Consider the following 26,507-nt stretch of genomic DNA (forward strand, 5'->3'; position numbering starts at 1 on the left):
CCTCTAACTAAGCACAATCTCTGAGATCTATATTCCTTTCCCTTTCCTTTTCTTTTCAACTCATTCATGTTGTTTCATAAGTACATTTAGTTCATGAAGTAGTTTTCCCAACTGGACCATAAATTTCATGGCAGTGGGTTTCTATTCATTTGGTATATTCTTCTAGGACCTGCTGTGGTATCCCAGTACGTGACAGATAACTACAAATTCACTGCCCTTTCCATGTTTACTGATTTAAAAAAAAATTCATCTATCTATGCATCCACTAGATCAGGCACCAAATTTTCCACAGAACTTCTTGTTCATACATCTAGCACTAGCACCCAAAATACTGGCCCATAAGGAACTTGAACTGCTCCAGAAGAGCAAAAATTCTGAGGTAAAAACTCCTTAAACAGTTTGCTCTAAAAAACTCTCTGTAACATCCTTAGGAATCACTTTGTCCCAGATATGTAGCCATGCACAACTGTCAGGTGTCCTCTGTGCATCCATTCTTACACACATACACACACACACACACAGTACTCAACTACCCCATTTTAGAACAGGAATAATTTATTTCTATGAATATGATTTTAATAATATTCCACAAGTACTTAGTAATCAAAGTTTTCTCCAAATCAGGAAAAAAAACAAAGTAATTAGCAAATATTTTATGTGTGTGTGTGTGTATATATATATATATATATATATATATACACACACATATAATTTTTAAAAATCTCTTTCTGTGATTAGATTTAACTTTTAAGTGATGGAAGCAGTGAAGAACTCAATGCCAAAGCACATTTTGATAAGGCTTTTTCAGGGCAATTTATTTAGTTTCTTTAGAAGTCACACTTGCTCCAGTTCCACAAGGATTCCACCACAGTCTTTAGGATGGAGAAAAATCACTGGTTTTCCGTGTGCTCCTATTTTGGCCTCTTCACTTAGAATACGAATCTTCTTTTCTTTCAAATCCATCACAGCTGCATTTATATTATCCACCTTGAGAAAAGGAAATAAATAAGAACACATTTGAGATCATAAAAATACCAAATTATAATATCGTAAGGCTTAGAAGAAACTGCGAGCTCTCTGCCTTTGGGCAGAACCATTCTTAAACCAGCACAAAAATAAGCTTAATACTTCTAGAGAAGGAAAAGAAGTTGCTAAATTTTCCTAGGTAAGCAAGCACAATGCTTAAGAATTTTCACCATTAGTAAACATTTCTTACAACCTAAATAATGTATGCTACACTTCATAGCATGTTCGTCTAGCAGTATTGTTGACGATACCGCATAAATTGTTTTTCCTAAGAGCCTTGGGTTCTTCATTTATAAGAGGGACATGAGGCCTGCCATATAAATGGCCAAGAGATTAAAATAACAGATAAGAAGCTTTGAGCACAGTTTATAGAAGGTACTCAGCAAATATGAGTGCTTCCCTGATCTCCAAACTTGTCACCTGACAAACTGTCTGGTTATTACTTTTGAGATTAGAACTTCATATACATGAAAATCACTATTAAACTGTCACCAAAATGTTTTTCTCCATTCTAAAAAAATGCAAACATTTATAATTTTGCAAGTCTCTTCTAAAACATCTCTATTTTCTTCATACTTATTAGCAGTCTAGGAAAGGAGCAAATCTGTTTCTAAATACCTGATGGAAGAGTAATTCTCCTCTGTCTTGGAAAATCATCCTCCTAGACTTGGAACCCAGTAAGTGGATAGAAAGGGATAGTAAGAATCCCTGTATTCCTAGGCAGTCATACATCACCCTGGAGTTTAACGATCTAATAGCATTACAAACAATAATAAAAAGAAATCCAGAGAGAATAACACCCATGTACCCAAATATAGATTTAACAAATGTTCATATTTATACAATCTTACTTTCAAAGAGCCCAGGATTACATACTGGATTCTAAAACTGGTCAAACCACTGATAAGGATACTAAATGTTACTATAAATAAACTATAATTTCTTCAGAGTACATTCTACTTGTACATTCCTGACAATGTTTCTTTTTAAACCTGATAGCTATTTCAAAGCCATGCCCAGACTATGATGGTCATTTCACGCTATTTTGAAATAGCTGGTCTAGTCTCATCTTTCTCAGAACAGAAGGATTCCTGATAGCTTCCCTTTTTGTATCTGCATATAATGAATTTCATTCTACTGAATTTGACTTCTTTTTCCATTTTCCCAAAGTTAGTCTAAATTCAGTCTTTCCATTTAAAGATAAGTTAAAAATTATACAGTACATGAAAATTTAAACATACAGGTAGAGCTAAGAACCCCTTGACTACCACTAATAATACTTCCTGCTCCAGAGGTAACTACTGTCCTCAGTTTGATGTTTGCTCTTCCAAATCTTAAAATATATTTATAATCCTTACATATGTATGAAGTAGTAAAGAATCTGGTTTTGTCTACGAGGGATCTGGCCTTGACTTCTGGGAGATAATTTTTGTAACCTTGATAGGAGTGTCTTTGCCCTTGACTTGTGGGAGATAACCTATATAACCTGATAGGAGAGTCTCTGTTTAGGGTAGAAGCTGACCAATCTGGATCTTAAAGTAGAGCTGGCCATCATAGTCTTAGGGTAGGGGCTGGCCATGCCAGAAACCATGTGATTTAAGGTAGGAGCTATGGGTCACATGATATCAGCAGATCTGGAGACTGAGTTGAACCATGTGGGCAATCAATCAATCGACCATGCCTAAGTAGTAAAGCCCCAAGAAAAAGTCAACATTTCAGTTTGTGTGAGCTTCCCTGGTTGGCAATACTCAAGGCATACTGTCACACATCAATGCCAGAATGGTCACGTGTCCTGAGGAAAATGCGAGCTTTGCATTTAGAGCCCTCCCAGACGCTGCCCTCTGTGTTTCTTCCTTTGGCTGTTTTGGTCTGTATCATTTCTCTGTAATAAACCATAAGAATGAGCATGATCGCTTTCAGGGAGCTCTGTGAGCATTTCTAGGGCGTTACTGAGCACGAGGGTGGCTTTGGAAAGCCCTAAACTTGCAGATGATACCGAGTAAGGGCGCTCTTCTGGAGGACCATGTGTCCTCTAAACGTCATAGCTGCTCGGGACTTGCAGTCTGACTAACTAACATGTATATCAATTAAAGTTTATATATACACACACACACACATACACACATACATTGTGTGTGTGTGCATGTGTGTACAGGGGTACATGATGCTTTCTGTATGCATTATTTGTTTTTGCTTTTTTATGTAATATATCTTAGCAATTTTTTCATGTTAGTACATATAGGTCAACAACTTTTAACCTACTACATAGTGTCCTAACTAATTACTTTATAGAAATACGAAAGGTGACCTAATCATTCCCCTACTAATAAACATTTAGGTTATAAGAAGGGAAATCTGGACTCTTCTTAATGGTTAGGTGATAACTTGTCCTTCTCTAGTGTTGCCTATTGAACAAAAGAGTTTGGTGACAGTTCATGGACAAGATTCCACTGGCATTTGAAGGCATATGCACATAGCAGGGACTGGTGAAGATAGATAAAAATATGTTAAAGCAATATTAAAAGATATGGAAGACAGATTCAGATATTCTAGCAAAACTGAGCTAAAGAAAGAGAGACCAGATGGAGTGACAACAGCAATATTTGAATAGATAACTGATAATTTTCCATAATTGAAGAAAGACTTGAGTCCTCAAATTAAAAGTGCACCTGAGAATAAAGCAGGATAAATAAAGACAAACCAATACCTATACATATAATAGAGAAACTGAATAACATCAGTGATACAGAGAATATCTGAAGAGCTCTCAGGGAAAAACAACAACTCCCTACAATTGAACTGAACAAATTCTTACTAGTAGGAACAGAGACCAGAAGATACGGGAGTAATGTCAAAGTACTGAGGTAAAATTACGTCAGTCTAGAATTTTAAACTGCTAAGTTATCATTCAAGGCCCCTGCTTACACACACACACACACACACACACACAAAACTAAATGACAACAAAAAGCCTCAAAGGAGACATATCAACCAGCAGCAACGTGTGCCCATTATTGGGATTTTAATTCAAACACATTATAAAAAGTTATAGAAGAACAAATTTGCATACCTACTAGGTATTTCATGATATTAGAGGATTACCATTAATTTTGTTTTAGGTGCCATTATGAATTTGTATAAATACATAAAAAATGCAATAAACACATACACACAACTAAAATATTTATGGATGAAATTACATAACGTCTAGAAATGTCTTCACATTACCATAAGAAAAGGGAAGTGTGATAATGTGATGGAGGGAGTATATATGGAATAAGATTATCCATGAATTGATAACTGTTGAAATTGGGTTTTGGTACATGAGAGTTCATTATATGACTGTCATTTTTTGTGTTTGAAGTGTTCTGTAAGTTAAAAGAATTAAGGCTAACTACTAAACAAATCGAACTAGAATTTGTAATCTCTAAAATAGCAGAGGAAGAAAGAATTAAAAAAAAAAAGTTTCTCAATTCAATAGAAGGCAAAAAGGAGAAAAGAAATAAAAACCAAAAAAAGTTAAAAAGTTCAAGTACATTAGTAGTTATTATAAATGGAGACAGGTTAAATTTATGAATTATAAAATGAGATTATACGAATATAAAAATTTTTAAATATATTTGTTGATTGAGAGAGATATACTTAAACAACAACAAAAATTTAGCTATATGCTCCTTTTTAGAATATAAATGTCTTCTAGGAGTAGACCTAAAGAAAACCACACACACAAGAAAAGAGTAAAGGGATGGATAAAAGATATACCAGGTAAATATTAACCACAAGAAAGTTGATATAGCAACACTAATATCAGATAAAACAGAACTTAAAATGAAACATACTAACAGAAGTGAAAACATATACAACCTAAAAACAATCAACTAAGATGATAAAACAATCTTGAATCTTCATGTACCTAACAGTATTGCCTTGAAAAATAAAAAACAAACTAAACATGCATACCTCTCAGTATCTGACACATCAAGCTGATAAAGATTATTAAGGATAAAGACAAGTTGTAATAGTTCTTTGAATATTCTGGATATGTCCTTTATCAGATATATGATTTGCAAATATTCTCCCCCATCCTATGAGTTGTCGTTACACAAAGGTTTTTAATTTTGATGAAGCCGAACTTATCAACCTTCTTGTTTATCATGAGCTTTTGGTGTCATATCTAAGAAACCATTGCCTAATCCAAGGTCATGAAAATGTACACCTATGTTTTTTTCTCAGTTTTATAGTTTTAGCTCTTACGTTTAGGTCTTTGATCCATTTTTGGTTAATTTTTATATGGTATTATATAACTTTGGGGGTTTTTTTTGAAATGCTGTCTTAACCCAGTTTTGAGGCCCTGGTAGAGGCTGGTCAGCTCTCATTCTGGAGCAACTGATTAAGCCCGCATGCCAATCACCTCCCTTATCAGGCTCTCATACCCTGGAGCCAGTATGTGCCCACCTTAGTTGCTGCAGGGACAGGTACCAGACAACCGGGTACAGTCCCTATGCCCCAGAGCCCACAGAATTACTCAAATTAGCTAATCTACAGGGAGCCCATGAAACCTAGCTAAACCCCCTCCACTTGTCCCACTCAGCTACCTTCTACAGCTCCAGTTGCTGTTACCCTGTCCCCAGTACAACCCCACGTGCCCTACCTGGTAGCCTTCTCTCTTTTGGAGCTGTAACAAAGAGTTCTGCCTTTCACCTACCCAAGTGTCACTGTGTTGTGTCCAGCTATAAAAAGAATCTTCATATGGTGTGAGGTAAGGGTTCCAATACATTCTTTTGCATGTGGATATCCAGTTGTCCCAATGCCATTTGTTGAAAAGACTATTTTTCCCCCACTGGAGGGTGTTGGTACCCTCATTGCAAATCAAGTATGAGGGTTTATGTCTGACTCTTAATTCTAGAGTAGTCCATTGATCTCTGTTTCTATCCTTATGCTAGTACCACACCATTTTGATTACCTTTGATGGTAGTAAGTTTTAAAGTCAATAAGTGTGAATCCTCCAACTTTGTTTTTCTCTTTCAAGATTGCTTTGGCTATTTGGGATCCCTTGCATTTCTATGTGATTTTTACAATTAGTTTGTCCATTTCTGCAAAGATGCCAGCTGAGAATCTGATAGCAACTGCACTGAAACCGTAGATTAATTTAGGGAATATTGACGTCTTAACAATACTCAGTCATCTGATCCACGAACACAGAATATCTTTCCATTTATTCAGGCCTTCTTTAATTTCTTTCAACAATGTTTCATAGTCTTCAGAGTACAATTTTGACAGTTCTCTTGTTAAATTTATTCCTTAGTATTTTGTTCTTTTTGATGCTATTGTAAATGAAATTTTTTTAATTTCATTTTCAGATGTGTCTTGTTTTATTAATCCAGATACATAATATTTGAATTTTAATTAATGTTTAATCCAATGAAACTTAATGTAATACTCATATAGTTAAACTGAAGTCTATCATCTTACTTTTTTTCTGTCTCATTAATACTTTGTTCCTCCTCTCCTGACCTCGTTTAAACATGTATTTTCGTAGTGTTTGATTTTATCTCCTTAATTATATTTTAGTTATCTCTTAATTTTCTTATTGATTGCTCTAGAGTTTACAATGTATATTTTGATCTTATCTGAGTCTACCATTGCATGTATAATATATGAAACTTACAATAGTATACTTCCATTTGTCCAACTCCCATCCTTTATACTACTGTCATAAATTTTACTTCTATGCTATAAACCCTACAATGCATTTAAAACTTTTCAATTGTCAGTTGTCTCATACATAATTTAAGGTAATAAAAAAGTTATTATTTTAACCTACATATTTACCATTTCTGGTGCTCCTCATTTCTTCTAAAGATCTGAGTTTTTACCTGGTATCATTTCCCTTCATCCTGAAGAACTTCTTTGGTATTTCTTGTAGCACAGGTCTGCTGGGCATAATCTTCTTATTTTTGTTTAATTAAAAATGTTTTCAGTTCACTCTCATTTTTAAAGGATATTTTCATCAAGGTTAGAATTCTAGGGTGACAGGGGGTTATGTTATTTTTTTAAAGAGTATTTTTTTTTTTGGCCATGCCGCGTGGCTTGCAGGATCTTAGTTCCCCGACCAGGGATCGAACCCATGCCCTTGGCAGTGAAAGCGCAGAATCCTTACCTCTGGACCGCCAGGGAAGTCCCAAAGACTATTTTTTTCGAGCAGTTTTAAGTTCACAGCAGAATTGAGAAGTAGAGAGTTCCCACACAATCCCTGCCCCAAGAGCATGCACAGCCTCCATCATTATCAGCATCCCCCACCAGATGGTACATTTGCTACAGCTGATGAACCTACACTGACACGGCGTTATCACCCAAAGTGCACAGTCTACCTTAGGGATCACTATTGGTGTTGTACATTCTACGGGTTTGGACAAATGTATAATGACATGTATCCATTATTTTGGTATCATACAGAGTACTTTCACGGCCCTAAAAATCCTCTCTGCTCTGCCTAGTCATCATTTCTCCCCACCCTCACAACCCCTGATCTTTTCACTGTCTCCATAGTTTTGCCTTTTCCAGAATGCCATATAGTTGGAATCATACAATATACAGTCTTTACAGATTGGCTTTTTTCACTCAGTAATATATGCATTTAAGATCCCTCCGTGTCCTTTCATGGCTTGATAGCTCATTTCTTTTTAGTGATAAAAATATTCCACTGTCTGGATGTACCAGCTTATTTATCCACTCACCTACTGAAGGATCAGAGCAGCCCAAAGTCTAGGACCAATTTTCCTCACAACTAATGCAAAGCACTTCTGAATACTCTACCCAATGTCTCATGAATTACAAGGTCTCTCCACTATGGTTGGTAAGAACATGGCTTTTTCAATCTCTGTGTAAGGACTGTCCCCTCTAATCCTTTCAAGGAGTTCTATTCCCAGCTTCAGGCAGCATCCTCACACGCATGCACTGTTCACTATTCAGATGAAGAGCTGAGAGGCGTTGCTGACCTCTGGAGAATACTCTCCATGCAGCTCTCTCCTTTCCAGTCCTTTATATGGCAAACTCAGATCACCACGGCCTCCCCATCCTTTCTGCTCCCACCTCCTCAACGCAGGGAGGCTGCTGAACTTCACTTGGATCCTCCCTTCCTGCACTGCAGCCTGGAAACACTCTCTCCAGCCAGTAAGCTGGGAAACTGTAGGGTTACCTTGGTTGTCTTCTTTCTCTGAGAAATCAATGTGCTGTGCTGCCGGATGTCCAATGCCAAAAATTGTTATTTCATATATTTTGTCTAAATTTTTTTCTTTGAGGCTAAAGGATAAATCTGGTCTCTGTTACACCATCTTGGCTGGATTTATTGACAGAATTCTAAATTGGCAGTTTCTTTTCAGTACCTAAAAAATGTCACTACATATTGTGTCATTTCATAACTTCTGTTGTCTTTTCTCTGACTGCTTTTAAGATTTTCTTTTTATCTTTGCTTTTCAACGTGACTGTGGTGCGCTCAGGTGGTGTCATTTGTATTTGCCCTGCTTCGGGTTGCTGGGCTTGAATCTGTGGGTTGATGTCTTACCTCTGATTGGTAATGTCCTTGTCGACTATTTCTTCAATGATTGCTTCTGTTCTATTTTCTCTCTTCTCTCTTTCTGGGGCTCCAAGTATACTCTGCTAAAACTTTTGACCATGTTCTACATCTCTCTTATGCTCTATCCTGTTTTTTTGTTCCTTCTGTATTTTTTCCTCTTGATTTTAGACTCTGGCCTCTGGAACCTGAGGACAAATTTCTATTGTTTTAAGCCACCAAGTTTGTGGTAACTTATTACGGCAGCCCTAGGAAATTAATACAATCACTATATATCCATATGGAAATTGAACAATTAAGTAAAGGGATGGCACATGGTAGGAGCCAAGTTTCTCCCTATTGGAATGAGGGGTTATAGGCAAGTAAGGGAGAAGGCTAGAGTGGTCCATGTGGTAATGGATTAAGGTCAGAGACATCAGTATGAACTCATGAGTTCATGAGCATGTCAAACAGACATCTTATGAGTTATGGTTGAATATAGGCATGCTTACAGATATATGTATATATACAGCATACACACACATAGGTCATTGCTCTGTTAGCTGAGAAGGCCTAGAAGCAATGACACCCCAGTGGCAACAAGCACATCTTGAGCCCAGATCTTGGTTTCTAATGCCATTCTCTAGTGAAAGAAGCCAGGGCTTCTTGGGGAGATGGCCAGTTCAAGATTAGCAGAAGGAACACAGATGATGTGTCTGGAGCGTCTTGCAGTGCCAGAAAATAAGGAAGCATGGGAGGAAAAATAAAAAAGATAGGGTATGTCAAAGGGACACAGGAGTCAACCAAAATGCCCTACTGGCAAAGCTGGAACAATTTGAGCAACAAAATAAAGTAGTATTGGATTATAGTCTAAAGTATAAAATAAAAGTGTATAACTCATTACTAATATAAAATAAATGACTGAATAAATAAGTGATTGAAGAATAAATGACTGAATAAATAAATGGGGGAAAACAGAGAAATCTTCCATACAGAAAAATTCCAAATAATTTACGGAATGATCAAGGAGCATAACTCTCCATTCCTTCAGTTTTGGCTTCACACTGTGACTTCCTCCTAAAGATTATAATATGGAGAAAAAGAAAAAAAATCGTATCTTTACAGTGGAGAAACATGATGACACTTCTTCAGCCGGGAGCTCGAGGCCAACATCAGCAGTGGTAAGTCATGTGGATAGTAAGTACCCCTGACATGATGTAATGCGAATGGCACTTTACCTTTGTGGTTTTCCTCCCCAAAATCAATAACCCTAGTCTAATCATGAGAAAAACATCAGACAAATCTCAACTGAGGGACATTCTATAAAAAAAAAACCAACCAGTAATCCTCAAACATATCTAGGCCATCCAGAACAAGTAATGTCTGAGAAAATGTCACAGGCACGAGGAGCCTAAAAAGACATGATAACTAATGTGGTACCTGGATGGGATCCTGGAACAGAAAAAGGACACTGGAGGACACTGGGTAAAAACGAAGAAAATCTGAATGAAGTATACGTTTTAGTTACTAATAATGTATCGATTTGGCTCGTTAATTGTGACAAATGTACTGCACTAGTAAGATGTTAATAATATTTCTTTTAAAAAGAACCTAAAGAGATTAACAACATTTGTAATAAGTGGATCTTGTTTGGGTCCTGATTAGAACACATCAACTATAAGGACATTCGTGAATCAATCTAGTAAATGTGATTTATAACTGTGTATATGATGGTGACAAAAGACGTATTTTTGTCAATTTTGATCAATATGATAACGTCATTGTGGTTATTTTTTAGAGACACAAACTACATAAAGGTAAAATGACCTGTGAATTACTTTTAAACAGTTTAACAAAGGAAGAAACGATAAAGTGTGACAAGATCTTGAAAACTGTTGAATCTGGGTGATGGGAATATGGGAGTTCACTACATTTTTTTCTACTTCTTGTATGTTTGAAATTTTTCATAATAGAATCATGACTGTTTTCACAGTGCCCTTTTGATAACTTCTACTCTACATATGATCGTGGATATTTTCATTATAGAACATTCTACTCAATTATAAATATCCACATTTCTGATATTGCATCTTATAATTTTTTTTTTTTTTTTTTTGGCTGCATTGGGTCTTCATTGCTGCGCGTGGGCTTTCTCTAGTTATGGCGAACGGGGGCTACTCTTCGTTGCCGTGCACGGGCTTCTCATTGTGGTGGCTTCTTTTGTTGTGGAGCATGAGCTCTAGGCATGCACGGGCTTCAGTAGTTGCAGCACACGGGCTCAGTAGTTGTGGCTCGTGGGCTCTAGAGCGCAGGCTCAGTAGTTGTGGTGCATGGGCTTAATTGCTCTGTGGCATGTGGGATCTTCCCGGACCAGGGATCGAACCCGTGTCCCCTGCATTGTCAGGCAATTCTTAACCACTGCACCACCAGGGAAGTCCCCTGATATTGCATCTTAATTTTTAGTATACTGCTTCTTCAGTATCCCTTAGTCCAAGAAATACTTCTAAGATTTAATAACTTAGATTTTGGGGGGAAATGCCTAATTGACATTGTACTAGCATTTATTTCTATTTCTGTTACTATTTCTATCTTTGACTTTGATTTTAAAGATCTTGTATCATGTCCATCCTTCTGTTTAGAGTACTGCCATAAAATTAACAATTTTCTAAGAGTGCTCCTAATGTGCTGTTTGGCAATAATAAAAAGAATGAAATAAAAACGTTTTAATTTTTCTGAATTGAAAGTAGATGCATTATCTACTCTAAGGGTATAAAGAATGCTTAGAAAAAATGCGAAGTAATTTGATTTGGGAAATTAAGTCTGTCCCCCTAAGTAATAAAAATAACATAGTCAATAATAACCCATCTAAAAAAATCTGCTTTTATAGTCCTTTGTACAATTACAACTGTGTATCATATAGCTCTGTAAGACCTTAAATGTCATTGGTGAATATCTGGGCTATTCATTTCAACTTCTTATCAGTTTTGGGGGGGTATGGTGGGGTGGGGACAGGCAGCAGGGGGTATTGTATCTGTGTCTGGGAATTTATTTTGATTTTCTCCTGTAATTTGGAAATTAAGAGTGACAGTACTCCACATAAAAAAATGTTTGGATTCTCACAATCAGAATTCAGAACCTTCAGGTAAATCTTATGCTCTCTTTGGTCCTCAGCTGCCTCATCTGAAAATGGCAATGCAATCTTGTTTGTTGAAAGACACGAAGTTGGACTAAATAACATCTTTTTAAAAACCTTAAGGTATGTAATTCACAGTGACCAAAATTTATGAACAAGAATAATATGCTACTTTTAATGGTGCATATTTTGATTAATTTTAAAAATATATAGGCTTTTTATTTTATATAAAATTATAATAGTGCATATTGATACCAATAATGAATGAATTTAATCTTCAAACTGATATAAATCCATGGAAGTTAAAATTAAAAGTCTGAATAAAACATTTCTGTTTCAACTGTCTTTTCCCAAAAAACAAATAACTAAGTGAATTATGCAAACCTAACACTGTTCTCACTTTGTATCGTGTTCAGAAGGTTCCTGTGTAGTCCTGGGGATTATTTCAGAAGGGCACACATTGGCTTCCATACTTGCTATGTGGTCTGGTGGTGGCTATATAGAAAGTTTCCCAAATGCTGCTCTGAAATTTTCACCAGATGATAATAAGACATTAAAAAAACTAAATATCTTAATTGACAGAACTCTTTTATTCCAAGAGGATTTCTCCTTTTTCTTCTCCTCTGTTTTTTCTTGGTAATAAAATGCCCTTTCTTTTCCAAAATGATGTTGGCAAGAGACAGAATTTTTAAAATTTTTCCTTATTGAATAACAGAGAAAGTTAAAAAACCTGATTAAACTGCCCACTTCTTTTGTTCTCTGGAAATGTTATCATTCTACAAAAGCCCCACGTCTGGGAACCGGTGATACACAGATCACTTGTAGAGCTTAGCAATTCCCTAGGGTTTACTGTAAAGCCGAAATGAGAATGGAGTTTTTCAAAAAGTAGAATTTTCTCTCTTCTTCATTGGAGAACAGACATTTCCCAGCAAGCAGGAAATAAGTTACCTTGCTAGTCTCTCACCTTAAAGTTTTTTTCTTTCATAATCTAACATCCTTTGTGTATTTATACCATCATCTCTGACACTGGGGAGCTATACCCACTCACCTGATACACCTCCCCCGTAACCAGTCCTTACCCTGTTGCTGCCCCTCCCTCAGCAACGCTCGCTTCACCCCACGTGTCCTCCCCCTACCCCATCTGGTTGCTTCCTCACCCCACCTAAGCTCCCATTCGCTGGGCCTGGCCCCCTGCATCAGGGCCTCCCACCCCACTCCCCGTACTCAAGTCCTTGCCACCTTGCTTGGGTCCCCCCCTCCTGCACAGAGTGGCCCCAACGTGTGTACACCTTCCTCACCCTGCTCAGGCCCTGACTGCCCATAGCGGCCACCCCATCCGCAAGCCCGCTTGGCTTCACCTCCCCATGAGTCATCGTCTCCCCTGGCATTGACACACTCCACATACAGCTCAGGCCCCGCCTCCCCACGCCAGGTGCCCCCTGCACGTGCACGCACGCGCGCACACGTTCTTCTCAGGCTCTCACACCCTATGCTCCCAACATGCTTGGGACCCCACTCCCTGCATTGGGCTGGCCCCCAGCACTGCTGCCCTTCTCACTCTGACGCCCCAAACCTGGCGGCATCCTCTGCTCAGACTCGGACACCCTGAGCTGGAAGCTCCCTACGCATGGGTACCCTACTCGGCCTCCAGCTTTCCCACAGCAGGCAGCCCTGCTCGCGGAGGCCCCTCAACCCACGTGGCCCCGCACCCCGCTCTGGGCTCCCCCGCTCTCCCCAGCAGCGTGCACTAGTGTTTGGCTCTGCTCTACCTAAAGTCTCCAGGATGGCACGAAGGGAGGGGAAGAAGGGGAAGGGGCCACGACTGTTCTTAATAGTATTTATTTTCCCTTTTGTTTTGGCAACTAGAAGGAAATATTTGACAGAACGAGTGGGTACACTAATCTTACCTTGAGTTTTCTCTTGATTCATTTTCCTTTGTTCTAACTTGCACTGTTACTTAGGTTTATCCTTTGGTATCTCATAGGCTGTATTTTGGCCAGTCACCTCTAATCCTCTGTGGGAAGTGCAGGGCACACATAAAAACGTGAAGCAGCGGGCAATCCTGAGAGGACCGGGACTTTTTTGTTTAGCTACACATCCCGGCACCTAATGCAGTGAAAGTCACAGTGACTCTGAAAACGCTTAACGACCAGGAACATAACAGACAAAGACACCAACCAAACAGAACAGAAGGCACCTTATCCAGGGTCCTGGAGGACCCCGCTGTGCTGAGTAGTAAGCCTTCAGTTGCTGAACTGCGTGTGTGGCGGGGGAGATGTCTGAGGGTCTCAGAGAAGGCTCCTTCTGGAAGGAGGGTGTTACTCAGAAGGTTAGGGCAGCAGCTGTTCACCGACCAGCATGGGAGCACTTAAGTATTTTTACAGTAGTGCTAATTTGTTGAATAAGTAAATATTTTCAGTGGCCTTCAAGGTTTTCACTGTGACATACCTTGCTGTCTAAGTTATTTAGCGAAAGCAGGGGTAGTTCTATTCGACACCACAACCTTCTCCTCAGGGAGAGGCCTGCGAAAGGTCAGAAGCACACATGCACGTCAGCACAGCTGTGCCAGACAACTGAGGCTGCTCGGTGCGCACGTCAGCAAGAAAAAGAGGGAACAAGATGACCTCCAAACTTCCTCTAGGGAAAGCCAAACACACGTGTATTTATCACCTTCCACCTTTCAAGTACCCCTCTCTTGAGTCTCCTTCTATTCACAAAGGCTAGACAGGTTGCCTCCTCTTGCAGAGGGAATGGTCCTGGTTCCCACTTCTGGCTATTTGAAAATATAATCGTTCTAGAGCCTCTAGAAGTTTCACACACATTCCTTCTGTTTAGAACACATCACTACATGGATGGCTGTAGCACTTGTAAGACGCGGCCATAGCCTGTCGGCTTCTCCTTCCCCCTGCATCTGGTCAGCCTCGAGGACTTGTTTATGACCAACAGACAGCGGAAGTGCTGCTGTGGGACTTCCGAGGCCAGGATGGAAATGCCACACAGTCCCACCCGGCCTTCTTGGACATTCACTCTGGCCGGTAAGGAGTCAGCAAGTCCACTGCCTGGTAAGAAGTCCGACTGTCCTGAGAAGCGCCCTCAGCTTGTGGAGCTGCAGGGATCACACACATGTGCTCTGCTGGGAGGCCCAGCTGCACACCCGGCGCCCAGCCAGCAGCAGCCACCAGCACGTGAGTGGGACCCCCGTCCGGCGGAGCCTCACTTCCATGTTTGACCGCAGCCACAGGACAGACCCCAAGCAAGAACTGCCCAGCAGAACCCTCCCCCAAACTCCCAACCCACAAAATCCCCAGCAAGATACAATAGTTGTCATCACACCCTGAAGTGTAGGGATAATGTATTATGTGGCCACAGAAACTGGAATGACCAAAGAAATATTTTCTGACGAGTTCTATCACCTTTGTACTTCCAGTGGAAGACAATTTCAGACCTCAGTTGTATTAGCAGGAGAGACTAGGTTACACTATGGTAAAATAATTAACTCTGAAATCTCTGCAGGTTCATTCAACAAAAATGTTTTTCCTGTTCAAGGATCGGTGAGGAATTCTGCTCTCTCTGGTGAGTTAGGGAACCAAGCCCCTGCGTGTGGTAACAACTTCATTTCACAGGTTTCCACAGCAGGTGACAATGATTCTCAAATGACTCCAACTTAAAGCATATCTTCATTCAGAAAAAAGTGTCATGCTATCCCTGCCAATACCACTTTTAAAAATTACCAACTAGCATAAACTGGTGGCCTCCAGTACCCACTTTCCATTTCCTCCTTTTAATTATACCAGGCCCCAGGTTTTAGCAAGGCATGTAAGTGCCTGACTACAGACTACACTTGAGGTCGAGTGTGCCATGTGACGAAACCAACGACAGGAACAGGAGTGATATGTTTGGTTTCGAGATCAGCCCCTGAAGATACCTGCCCTGTATTCTCTCTCTGCCTTTGGTGAGGCCTGGAGCTACCCTGTAAGTCATACATTACTGACAGCAGAGCTGTGCCATCAGCCTGGGACAGCTCATCTTAGACTGAGAATAGAAAAATAAAACCTACCCAGTCAAGACATTTTATTTTTTGCAGAGAGCAGAGACTCATGATAGGGTGTGTGGCATACAAATGCAGCAGCTAACTAACCCCTCTTCACAACTCCTCCTATCACCTACCTTCATTTTATACTGACAAACATTTTCATTTCCCCCCTTTAATCTGGACTTTTGAATTCACTTTTACATTACTCAACTTCCACTATTTTTTACTTAACTGAACTTCTAACTCACAGTGGCTTCCTTTGAAGGCCTGGGTTCTCTGATGTAGAACACAGACAGTATAGTGTGGGAGAGAGATGAGTGCATTCAAGGGCTGAGGATCCTGCTTCTCATCCTGGGGGGACTTAGACAAGCCCTCAAGTCCACTGAAACAAAAACTTGCAGCCAAAATTAACACCCTAAAAAAGGGATAGAGGTTAAATATTAGGCCTTGTTTAGCTCCTTTGTCTACTATCTTATGGCTTCCCCACCTGAAATTTTAAACTCAGCTAATCCAATGAAGGCAATCTGGCGCCCTGGCTAACAGTGCAGATCCTGGAATCAGAACAAACCTGGGTTTGAACCCCACCTTTGCCATGTCCTACATATGTGACTGCAGGCAAGTAAACGATTCTAACTACTCGCCTGTCAAATGGGGTTAATATAGCCCTCAAGGGTAGCTACGAGAATTAAATAAGGCGCGTCTAGTGCTTCGTATCCTGCCAGAGGACACGATGCTGGTAGTTAGGATAACCCGATGCCTTTCTATGTGCTTTCCTTCTGCCTAGAATACCTTCCTCCCCTTGTCCACCTGGGGATTCCTTCACATTCATTGTAACTCATGCCCTGCGATACCTTACCACCTCCTTGGCCTGCCAGGAGCAATCAATCTTTCCTTCGTTGCACAACTAAGAAGACACGTTAATTCTGCTTATGCCAGTGCAGTGTACGCAGCTGCCCCTCCTGACCGCGGGCATGGCCATGCCTTTCTCACTCACTGCTGAATCCAAGCCCTCAGTGGAGTACACGCGGTAGGTTCTCAAATATATTTGCAATGTAAACTGAATAAATCCTTGGGTTCATGCTGGAACCAAACCCCCCCTCTCTCCTGGATTGGGAATGAGGCCTAACTATGAATTATGTCATTCCTTCTATCAAGAGACTTGTCCTACCAAAATAATTTAAATTGAAGCATAATTGGTAATGCTGATATTCCAAAAGCAGTTATCTGAACATGAACATCTACAGATAAAGGCTCTCTAATGAGAATGTTCTTGTCTAACACTTCATGGTTTTTTTCAGGAATTGTTAGCAGATGCAACTGAGAAGATCTGAGAAATCACAGTCAGTAATTGAAAATGCATTGCCTTTGTAATAAGGAACAAGTTATTAAAATTTTAAAGATAGAAAATAATTATAATAATAGGCATGTATATGGAAATTCTTACTTTATAAAGTCTTGTCACTTGTTTCTTCTAATTGCCTTGTGACAGTGAAAGCAGTGTGTTCCTATTGCATGGAAGGTCGTACGTGGTCAATAAATACTACAGCAAAGACGCAAATCTGTTTTGGCCAACTTCAGTGGCCTTTGTATAGTTGAACCCAGACTTCAATAAAACATATTTTCATTATTATTTGCAGTTTTCTAGAGGGAAAGAGAATATACCTATAGATCCATCCTTGAAGAGAACCAATTTTACCATTTCCCTGAAAGAACTTAATGGAAGTTTCTGACGACAGCAGCAATATGTAGCCTTCAAAAGTAAAAGACATTTTAAAAGAGATATTTACAATATCAAGGATTAAACTAACTAAAATACCTCAATGCAGATGTGATGCATTCCTCCAGCCTTGTTTTTCTGCAGAAAACCTGCAACTGGACTGTCATTTCCCAGTGGATGAAGCAGCTCCATCTTGGTATTTCCCAGGTTGACAAAAACAACGGATACTCCATGCTCAGGAAGAGGGACCGTCTCACCTACCTGGGCCCCGAGAACGTTCTTATAAAATGCCTTGGCCTTTTCCAAGTCTGGCACTGCTACTGCGACATGATTGAGTCGACCAAGGTTCCATACCGGACCAGCCACTTGATGCGAGGACAGGGACATGGAAAAAGTTCTTACTGTTGGAACTGGAGTTTGAAGTCTGGGAAAAAGCCCTGAAAAATGGAGCAGGCATTGAGATCCTTCTTCTGAGAATTGATGCCCTTCTAAAATTAATTTTTGAAAAAACAAAATATAATCATCTATGTAAAAATTATTTACATACCTTTTCTTTTTAATTAGTGAAATTAAATCAGAGTACATAAGTGAAAAAACATGTCAGAATTACTCACTCTGCTCTGAAATAACTGTCTGGAATTAAAAAGCTAATTCTGAGCTTTCTAAATTCAGGACAAAGGATGACATTTTTCATAATAACATATTTACCAATAACACTTAAAGGATAGCTGCATATCATTAAGGATTATTTGCTATTCTCTGCATTTTATAAAGGGTAAGTTTGAATGTGATAGTGAAACGACATACATTTAATGATGATAGCAAGCAATTTTCTTCTCTACCTACAACCAATTTTTTGTCTTACGTTCTGTAGTAAGTTCATCGAAGTTAGAACCATAAATACCTTTTTTTTGTTTTTATTTTTTTTTTGCGGTACGCGGGCCTCTCACTGTTGTGGCCTCTCCCGTTGGGGAGCACAGGCTCCGGACGCACAGGCTCAGCGGCCATGGCTCACGGGTCCAGCCGCTCCGCAGCATGTGGGATCTTCCCGGACCAGGGCACGAACCCGTGTCCCCTGCATCGGCAGGCGGACTCTCAACCACTGCGCCACCAGGGAAGCCCTATAAATACCTTTTAATGTGTACTTTATTTGGATGATTACCAACTAAGGAAAATATCTCATTATTGGGGGAAAAACAAGCAAAGATCAAGAGGGTACTTAAACTTATGAGAGTTTCCTCTGAGCGATTTTTTTTAATTGTTCTTATAATTTTGAAGGATTAGAAGCAGAACTGCTTCTAATGTGAAGAAACCTTTCATTTGGAAACTGAAGCAGCCTGCAATGTGTTCTCCCCATGTACTACTATTTCTTCAGTCCCCAAAATACTGGACTTTAAGAGCCAGGTTCTCCCCAGAATGAAAACGATATACGTGTACGAGGTCTAAATATAATCCTGCAAAACTACATCACTTAATAAAAAAGTATGAAACAGCAAATTGAAGAATACATATTTTAAACAAAGGGTTATTAGCTCTTAATGAAATAACACTTTAAATAGTACCTAGTATTACAGAGCTTCAGCTAACATAAAATTAATTCCCCTTTACTAAAATTTTTGATAACAGGGAAATTAAAGTGGCACTACTTGATCTGATTCAAGACCATATACCTTGTTGGGAAGGCAGTCTCCTCAGCTGCAGGAGGATAGGCCTCGGGCGTGGAATGCTTCCTCACCAAGAGATAAAGAGCCCACAGCCTGAGTGGCTCTTATCACCTCGTGGGGACTCTCCCTCTTTCAGAATCAATAAATGCTCCTTTGTCCCTGCTTAGAGCATGACTGTCACAAGGCCAACTCCATTGTCACACCTGTCCTCCACAGGGAGGGGACAGGGTTCCTTGGACTGTGGCAAAGGGGAGCGTGTACAGGCAAATTGTCCTGCTCTGGCCACTGGGAGAGGCCCGCTGGCTGGGGGGCACTGACACCCAATACTGAGGTCATCCAGCTCTGTCTCTTCTCTACGCACTGTCCCACCCGGTCTTGTGTTCTCCTTGGTGACTCCGGTTCTTTGGAATCATTGTGTCATCATGAAATTCAAGTGTACTCCAAACCAGTACACACATACATAAATGTACCATTGGAATCAAATTTTATAAAAAGAATACCTAATCCTTACTAGATGTGATGTGCTCTAATATTTTCTGTTCTATTGTATTTTATTTTAGCTTTTTAAAAAATACTGGTACTATCCACTAAATATCTACCTTGCTGGTTTGTTGTGAAAATTAGATATTTGATGTAAAAAATATAATACTACAGTGCAAGACATTTGTAACAGGTGTACAGTAAATTCAGCCATTTTTATTATTAATGACACACGGGGACTGTTTGCTGGTTGAGTGGCATGCAGGGTTCTGTGGAGACCAAGAAACCATCTGAAGGGCATGGTGGCAGTGAATTTTAAAAATGCTAACAACCAACAAAACCATCAGTCAGACTGCTCTTCCCTTCCTTCCTTGCATCTCTACTATGTGTGCAATTTGCAATGAAATTTCAATATAGAATGTATCTGTAGTAAAAAAAAAAACAAAAACTGGAGATACAGTCAATGAGCTGTAGAGTAAAGTGTTGTTTGCTCTGTGAAACTTTAAGAGTATATCAAAAAGTGAGTCTGGGTATTTCTGAATTCTCCTTGCCAGTGATAACTTTACAAGAGATGGGGCAGCGGGAGGTTCTCTGGCAGGCATTCTATTGCCAGCAATGGAACATATGGCAATGTCAAGGAGTAAATTACAATACGTCCAAGTGAAGGTTAAGCTTTATATCCTATACCAGTTTGATTTAGGGACATTCCAAAAACTCTGGCACTGAAAAGGAAGCCCAAGCAACTCATGCTATTAGAAGCCTCACTACAGTCTTTCTCCATAACTTCCTTATCATTTGGAAATGAGAGGAGGGAACAGTTTACAAGAATGACTGATACTTTTTCCTTTTAACAGAACACAAAATCTTCTTTGTATGTTCGGAAAATAGAAAGATAATAACATCTTTATATAATGTAAAAATCAAGATTTTATGGCCATATTTTAGTTGATCTTACTTCTAGAAGTGTAAACTAGTTTGTGAAAGGAAACATCACTTTATTGATTTTATTTGGTCCCTAAAGCATATATTCTAGGAATAGGACAAAAATAAATATGATACTGGTGAGAATTCAATAATTCCACTTCTTTAAAATGAAGGGTAGGGGACTTCCCTGGTGGCGCAGTGGTTAAGAATCCACCTGCCAATGCAGGAGACACGGGTTTCAGCCCTGGTCCGGAAAGACCCCACATGCCGTGGAGCAACTAAGCCACAACTACTGAGCCTGTGCTCTAGAGCCCGCGAGCCACAACGGCTGAAGCCCGCAGGCCTAGAGCCCATGCTCCGTAACAAGAGAAGCCACTGCGATGAGAAGCCCACGCACCGCAACGAAGAGTAGCCCCCCCCACCGCAACTAGAGAAAGCCCGCGCACACCAACGAAGACCCAACACAGCCAAAAGTAAATAAATTATAAAATGAAGGGTAAAGGATATAAAAATGGCCAAAAAGCACATAAGATATTCAACATCATTCGCCATCAGTGAAAAGCAAATCAAAACGACAATTAGGTATTACTTTACACCCACAAAAAAAAGTGTTAATGAGGAGTCTATGAGTGAAATGTGAAATCCTACAGACCAAGCAAATTGGGGTAAGAAACAGAATAAAGGGGTTACAGTGATATAGATCCTTACAGATACTTTAAAAATTGTGTCGCTGAAAAAAAAAAAAATTGTGTTGCTGAAGAATTTGTTGTGAACTGAACTTTAAAAATATTAGTTTCTCCTTTGACTTTTGCCAACTTTTAAAAGATATTTTTATTTCAGATCGCACCCCAACTATAGGAATCCACAGCTTTTTAGTTTTAGGTTTCTCTCAGAAAGTACAATAGAACTACATTACTTTGAACTCCATAATGTGCAATTCGTGACTATTCCAAAAAGGATTACTTCCCATGAATAAACTACAATGTATACATGTGTGTGAATAAAGGTATGAGATACTTAAAAATAGGAGTGTTAAAAAAAAAACAGGATTGTAAAGATGAACAACTAACTTTCACTCACGTCAGGAATCTGATGTACAAGAAATGGATATGTTACCAAATCTGGTATGTAGATTAACTCTAATTTCAACTTTCTTTCAATATTGTTTCTTGCTAAATACTTTTAGTGCCTTGACTTAAAAATAACATTGCATTCCTTTCCATTCAGATTGTTTTTATGTCAGGCCAGGCTTTCTCGACATCGACTCCAAGTAAGAAAAGGTTTAGCTGCAAGGGTCTATACTCAAACACATTAAGGGTACTTACTGTTTAAAGAAATTATATGTTAAATTTGTACATAAAGTGTCATAGAATGTGAATAATCATTTGTAATGAGGTTTTCTTAACAGAAATATTGAGATATTATATTGAGATATAATTTATATACTATAAAGTTTACCCATTTGAAGTGTCCAATTCTGTTTTTTGTATATTTGCAAAGTTGTGCAGTCTTCACATAATCTAATTTTAGAACATGTAATAAGTGTTTTTTTAAAATGAATTTATTTATTTATTTATCACTGCGTGGGGTCTTCCTTGCTGCACGTGGGCTTCTCTAGTTGCAGCGGGCGGGGGGGTGCACGGGCTTCTCATTGCGGTGGCTTCTCTTGTTGTGGAGTACAGGCTCTAGGTGCACGGGCTTCAGTAGCTGTGGCTCACGGACTCTAGAGCGCAGGCTCAGTAGTTGTGGCGCATGGGCTTACCTGCTCTGCGGCATGTGGGATCTTCCCGGACCAGGGCTCAAACCCGTGTCCCCTACGTCGGCAGGCGGATTCTTAACCACTGCGCCACCAGGGAGGCCCCTGTAATAAGTTTTTAAGTTTGAATTTTTGCACATCTGGTTTGAGGAGACAGACATACTTAGAAAGTCGTTCATCACAAGTGCCTTCAAGTTAGTTTGGTAAGAAACCCATTCATTTTCAGCATTCAACCAGAGGCACCATACACGTATTTTCATCCTGTTTAAAACTATGATTAGGAATCATTTTTTACTCATTGCAGTTAGTAAACAGACAACAGTTCTGTTACCCCACTTCCACATGACTCCATCATAGATCTATCCTCACAGTCATGTAACTTGGCCACTCTTGTCTTTAACAGGTTCAGTTTCCATTTTCAAAACTAACTTTTTTCACAAAACCAATCCTTTGCAAGCCAAACTGGAACAAATTGTGTGTGTTTAACCTGATTTGTTTTTCTGAGCTTCTCCTGTTTTTCTGCTAGTTTCATGTTCCTTAAAAGTGGGGTCATAACATAAAATTACCATTTGACCCAGCAACCCACCTCTGGATATATACCCAAAAGAACTGAAAGCAGGAATTTGAAGAGATATTTATATATACCCATTTCCTAAGTGTATATTCACAGAAGCCAAAAGGTGGAAATAACCCGTATCCATCAACAGATGAAAAGATAACTAAAATATGGTCTACGCATACAATGGAATATTAGTCAACCTTAAAAAGGAATGAAGTTCTGACATATAACACAACATGGGTGAACCTTGAAAACATTAAGCTAAGGGAAACAAGCCAGTCACAAAAGGATACACATTGTATATAAATTGTATACACATTCCACCTATAACAGGCACCTAGGGTAGTCACACTCAGAGAGAGAAAGTAGAATAGTGGTTACCAGGGGCTAGGGTTTGGGATAATGGGAGAGTTATTGTTGAATGGGTACAGAGAGGTTCAACTTGGAATGATGAAAAAGTTCTGGAGATGATGATGGTTGCACAATATGAAGGTACTTAATGCCACTGACCTGTATACCTAAATATGGTTAAAACTGTAAATTTTAAGTTAGATATATTCAACCACAATGAAATAAAAAGTGGAGTCATCTAAGGTTCAAGCCTCTAAAATAGGATAGATCAAAGCCAGCCTTTGGAATACACTACTTTCATTTTGCTTTTCCTTTATGCAAAGATGTGCATAAAAGTTACAAAAGAAACATGCATCTTTATTAGTATTCAGTTCTTGCAATACACATATGACTTGGAAGTTATATTCCCTTCTCCTTAATTTCCCCCCAACAACTACTGAATAAAAGTATTTCTAAAAATACACATGTAAAAATGCCTCTTCTCTAATATTCAAATTATTATTTATATGTTCACCTTCAGGTTTTGTGTGTAAGTATAAGAGGTAGCACGCTTTATGGTTAAGAATGTGGGCTCTTGTGCTAGACTGCTCTGGTTCAAATCTTGATGCTACCATTGGTGTGTACCTCAGGCTAGTTACCCTCTCTGTGCCTCTGTTTCTCATATAGGAAGATAATACCTACCTCATAATATTGTCATGAGACTAAAACGAGTATTACATACAAAAGGTTTAGAAAAGTGCCCGGCACAAAGTACATTATAAATTCCAAGGATTATCATTACTGTCACTTTTAAAAAGGTTACATCAATAACTTGCTTATAAACGTAAGCATCTCTGACTTCTAATGCATTTTATGTTTTTAAAGGAAAAAGTTGATTGTGCACCTACCCTATACACAGTACTGCTCTTACGTTCAAACTCTTATTTAATAACTAAAGAATTGTTTGTATTTGGAGAATGTTTTGGCACACATAGTGCTCCTGTAGTCACTGTTTCATTTCATCAATCCATAACTTACTACTTTTTATGACAAGGAGATTACTCTTCTTTCACTCTTGAAAATCTACTCATGTGGGCTCTGATTTTAGAACATTGTTGACAGTATTTCAATATTTAGTGACTACTGACATCCTCATGGAATAATGCTGCTGGAAGCTATTATAAGCATAGTACTCTTTTCACTTTTTGATACAGGAATACTGATTTACAATTTTTCCAAGTTGAAATCAGTTGCTTTAGTAGCCCTCTAATCCGCCCACACTGCTCATGACTGTTGTTTCATCTTGGGTACTCTTTTTAATATCTTATAGAAGTTATTACCCCCAATGCAGATATGGCCCAGTCTCTAGGCATTCTCCATACTGCTGGGATCTTTCATGGGTGTAGGACAGATCCCATGGCATAACATCTCGCTGATCTGACCTCTCCCAATAAAGACACACAGGTTAATTTTGTCATTACTTTTACGCAACAATGCTACCACACAATCTTGCCTATACAAACTGTGATCACAAATTCTGAAGCAGGAGTGTATCATGGGGTGGCCCAGCTCTGCCTATTAGTCTCAATGGCCATAAATTAGAGAGAATAGTAATAGTTCAGTGAGTACTTCAGATTTTTCCCACTTAGAGAAAAAAAATAGACCTGATTAATTTCCTTGCAGGTCACACTGAGTGGCAAAGCTGGGCCTTAAGCCTAGGTCTGTCTGACAACAAACTTGATGTTGTGCAACCATGATATTTAATTTTCTCATCCCTCTGACATTCTTTACCATTCTTTGGTTCTCAGTTTTTAATATCTTCAGTGTATGTTCTATGAGCAATGTCTATTTTCTAAGAGACAGCTTTCTAAGAGATGAGATGACTGTTTTATGAGTTCTTTTGAAAAGGGCTATTGCAACGGTATGTGAGCTCAGATGCTGCCTTGTATTTTACCAAGGAGAGGAAAGAGGGGCCAGGAGGGCATGTTATTATCAAACCTTGAGTATCACCTATTAATTAGAGATTAATTTTTAATAAGTTGTGCTCAGCCTATTGTTATATTTTTTCCTGTATACATATCACCTCTTTAAACGGATCCACAGCTGAGACAGCTACAACTATTACGGCACATTTTGCGTGGTTCTCATCACATAGCCCTGGTGACTTGCAATGATAGATGCATAAGACATTTTGTGCCTGGTAAGAAAGACTACAGAGATCAATAAATAAAGAACATGTTCAGTTTGAGACGGGACTTCGAAAGACGACTTGAACTGTCAGTTTGAATAGGTGGAACATACAGCACTTTCTAGGAGAGAAACGTAACATTATTGAAAGTTCATCCCCTTAAACACTTTCTTAAGGTGCTCAGCTGAAGGATTTGTCACGAACGTTCAGGAGTAACTCAGAGACGTCACCACTCGGCACTTCTTTCCTAACAGGGAATTTCAGATTAAGGGAAATAGTTGCCCCTCTGATGAAGGATGAAGAAAAGAAAAAGAGAAAGAGGAGAAAGTAGATGGACTGGGGTGACAGAAAACTTGAGGCTACTTTTTTTAATGGTGGTGTAGAAAACTCAAGGAAACTTCCAATCAGTCTACTGCTTTCTTCCCTGATTTTATACAAAATAAGGAATATCTTAGGCCATGTGGGAGAAAACGCTCCTTCCGTATTCTTTACACAACTGACCTTCCAGAGTTCTCAGCAGGATGCTGGCCGAGCCCAGAGTTCAGCCTGCGTTTTCACAAGGCTTGTCCTTCCTCTGGTTTCTCCCCCGTCTCTCACGGGGTGCGGTAAACACAGCCTCACTGTCCCTCTGCCATTTACTGCATTTACTTCTGGTCCAGCCTTGCTGCCCCACAGCCGGGTGCCCTCGCCTCCGGGGCCACTCAGAGAAGTGGTGACTGTGACACGCAAACACACAAGGAAAACCCCATGCTAACCCAGTCGTGCCTGGAAGGCTGGCTCGCTCTGTCTAAAGGTGCTGACAGCGGCCAAGGAACGCATCTCGAGGGCAGAGCGCAGCAGACCCAGGAGCGCTGGCCACGGAGCGGCCTCCTCTGGCCCTGGCGTCCCGTCCCGCACACCCCACCCTCGGACAGCCCCGAGCCCGGAGTATTCACCTACGGCGCTCGCAATCGCCGCCTTCAGCACACGCGCCATCTTGGAAAGCGTTAGCTAATTCCCGACGTACACTTGCGTCGGAAGGGCGAAGGCGCGGCGGGGGGCGGGACAAGAGCCCGAAGGGGCGGGGCAGACAAACCTAGGGGGCGGGGCGAGATCCTGGGGGCGGGGCAGACGAGGCTAGGCGACGTGACAAGTGGTGCTGCGTT

General features: G+C 39.8%; 1 protein-coding gene across 3 annotated transcripts; it reads right to left on the bottom strand.

The window, feature by feature from the left end:
- Positions 1–788: 788 nt before the first annotated feature.
- MCEE (methylmalonyl-CoA epimerase) lies at positions 789–26,387 on the bottom strand. Of its 3 annotated transcripts, XM_089906674.1 has the most exons (4): positions 26,298–26,386; positions 17,561–17,898; positions 1,645–1,692; positions 789–987 (listed from the first exon to the last, which is right to left on the bottom strand). In XM_089906674.1, the coding sequence occupies exons 1-4, from the start codon at positions 26,335–26,337 to the stop codon at positions 835–837; spliced, it is 579 nt and encodes a 192-aa protein (XP_089762800.1). In that variant the 5' UTR covers positions 26,338–26,386; the 3' UTR covers positions 789–834. The 3 variants fall into 3 exon arrangements, with proteins under 3 accessions (XP_089762800.1, XP_089762801.1, XP_022410239.1); XM_089906675.1 differs by lacking the exon at positions 1,645–1,692 and having other exon boundaries at positions 17,723–17,898; positions 26,298–26,387; XM_022554531.2 differs by lacking the exon at positions 1,645–1,692 and having other exon boundaries at positions 26,298–26,384.
- Positions 26,388–26,507: the final 120 nt, after the last annotated feature.

This window comes from Delphinapterus leucas, chromosome 2, assembly GCF_059928025.1.
Source record: "Delphinapterus leucas isolate spDelLeu-1000000601 "Yukka" chromosome 2, BTC_Dleu_Yukka2, whole genome shotgun sequence".
Lineage (NCBI taxonomy): Eukaryota > Metazoa > Chordata > Mammalia > Artiodactyla > Monodontidae > Delphinapterus > Delphinapterus leucas.

Excerpts from the sequence above, each read along its gene's own strand:
- MCEE (XM_089906674.1), bottom strand. The coding sequence starts at position 26,337 with ATGGCGCGTGTGCTGAAGGCGGCGATTGCGAGCGCCGTAG. Across the intron at positions 17,899-26,297 it reads GGCGATTGCGAGCGCCGTAG|GGCTTTTTCCCAGACTTCAA; the intron begins GTGAATACTCCG and ends TCCATTTTTCAG. Across the intron at positions 988-1,644 it reads GAGAATTACTCTTCCATCAG|GTGGATAATATAAATGCAGC; the intron begins GTATTTAGAAAC and ends CCTTTTCTCAAG.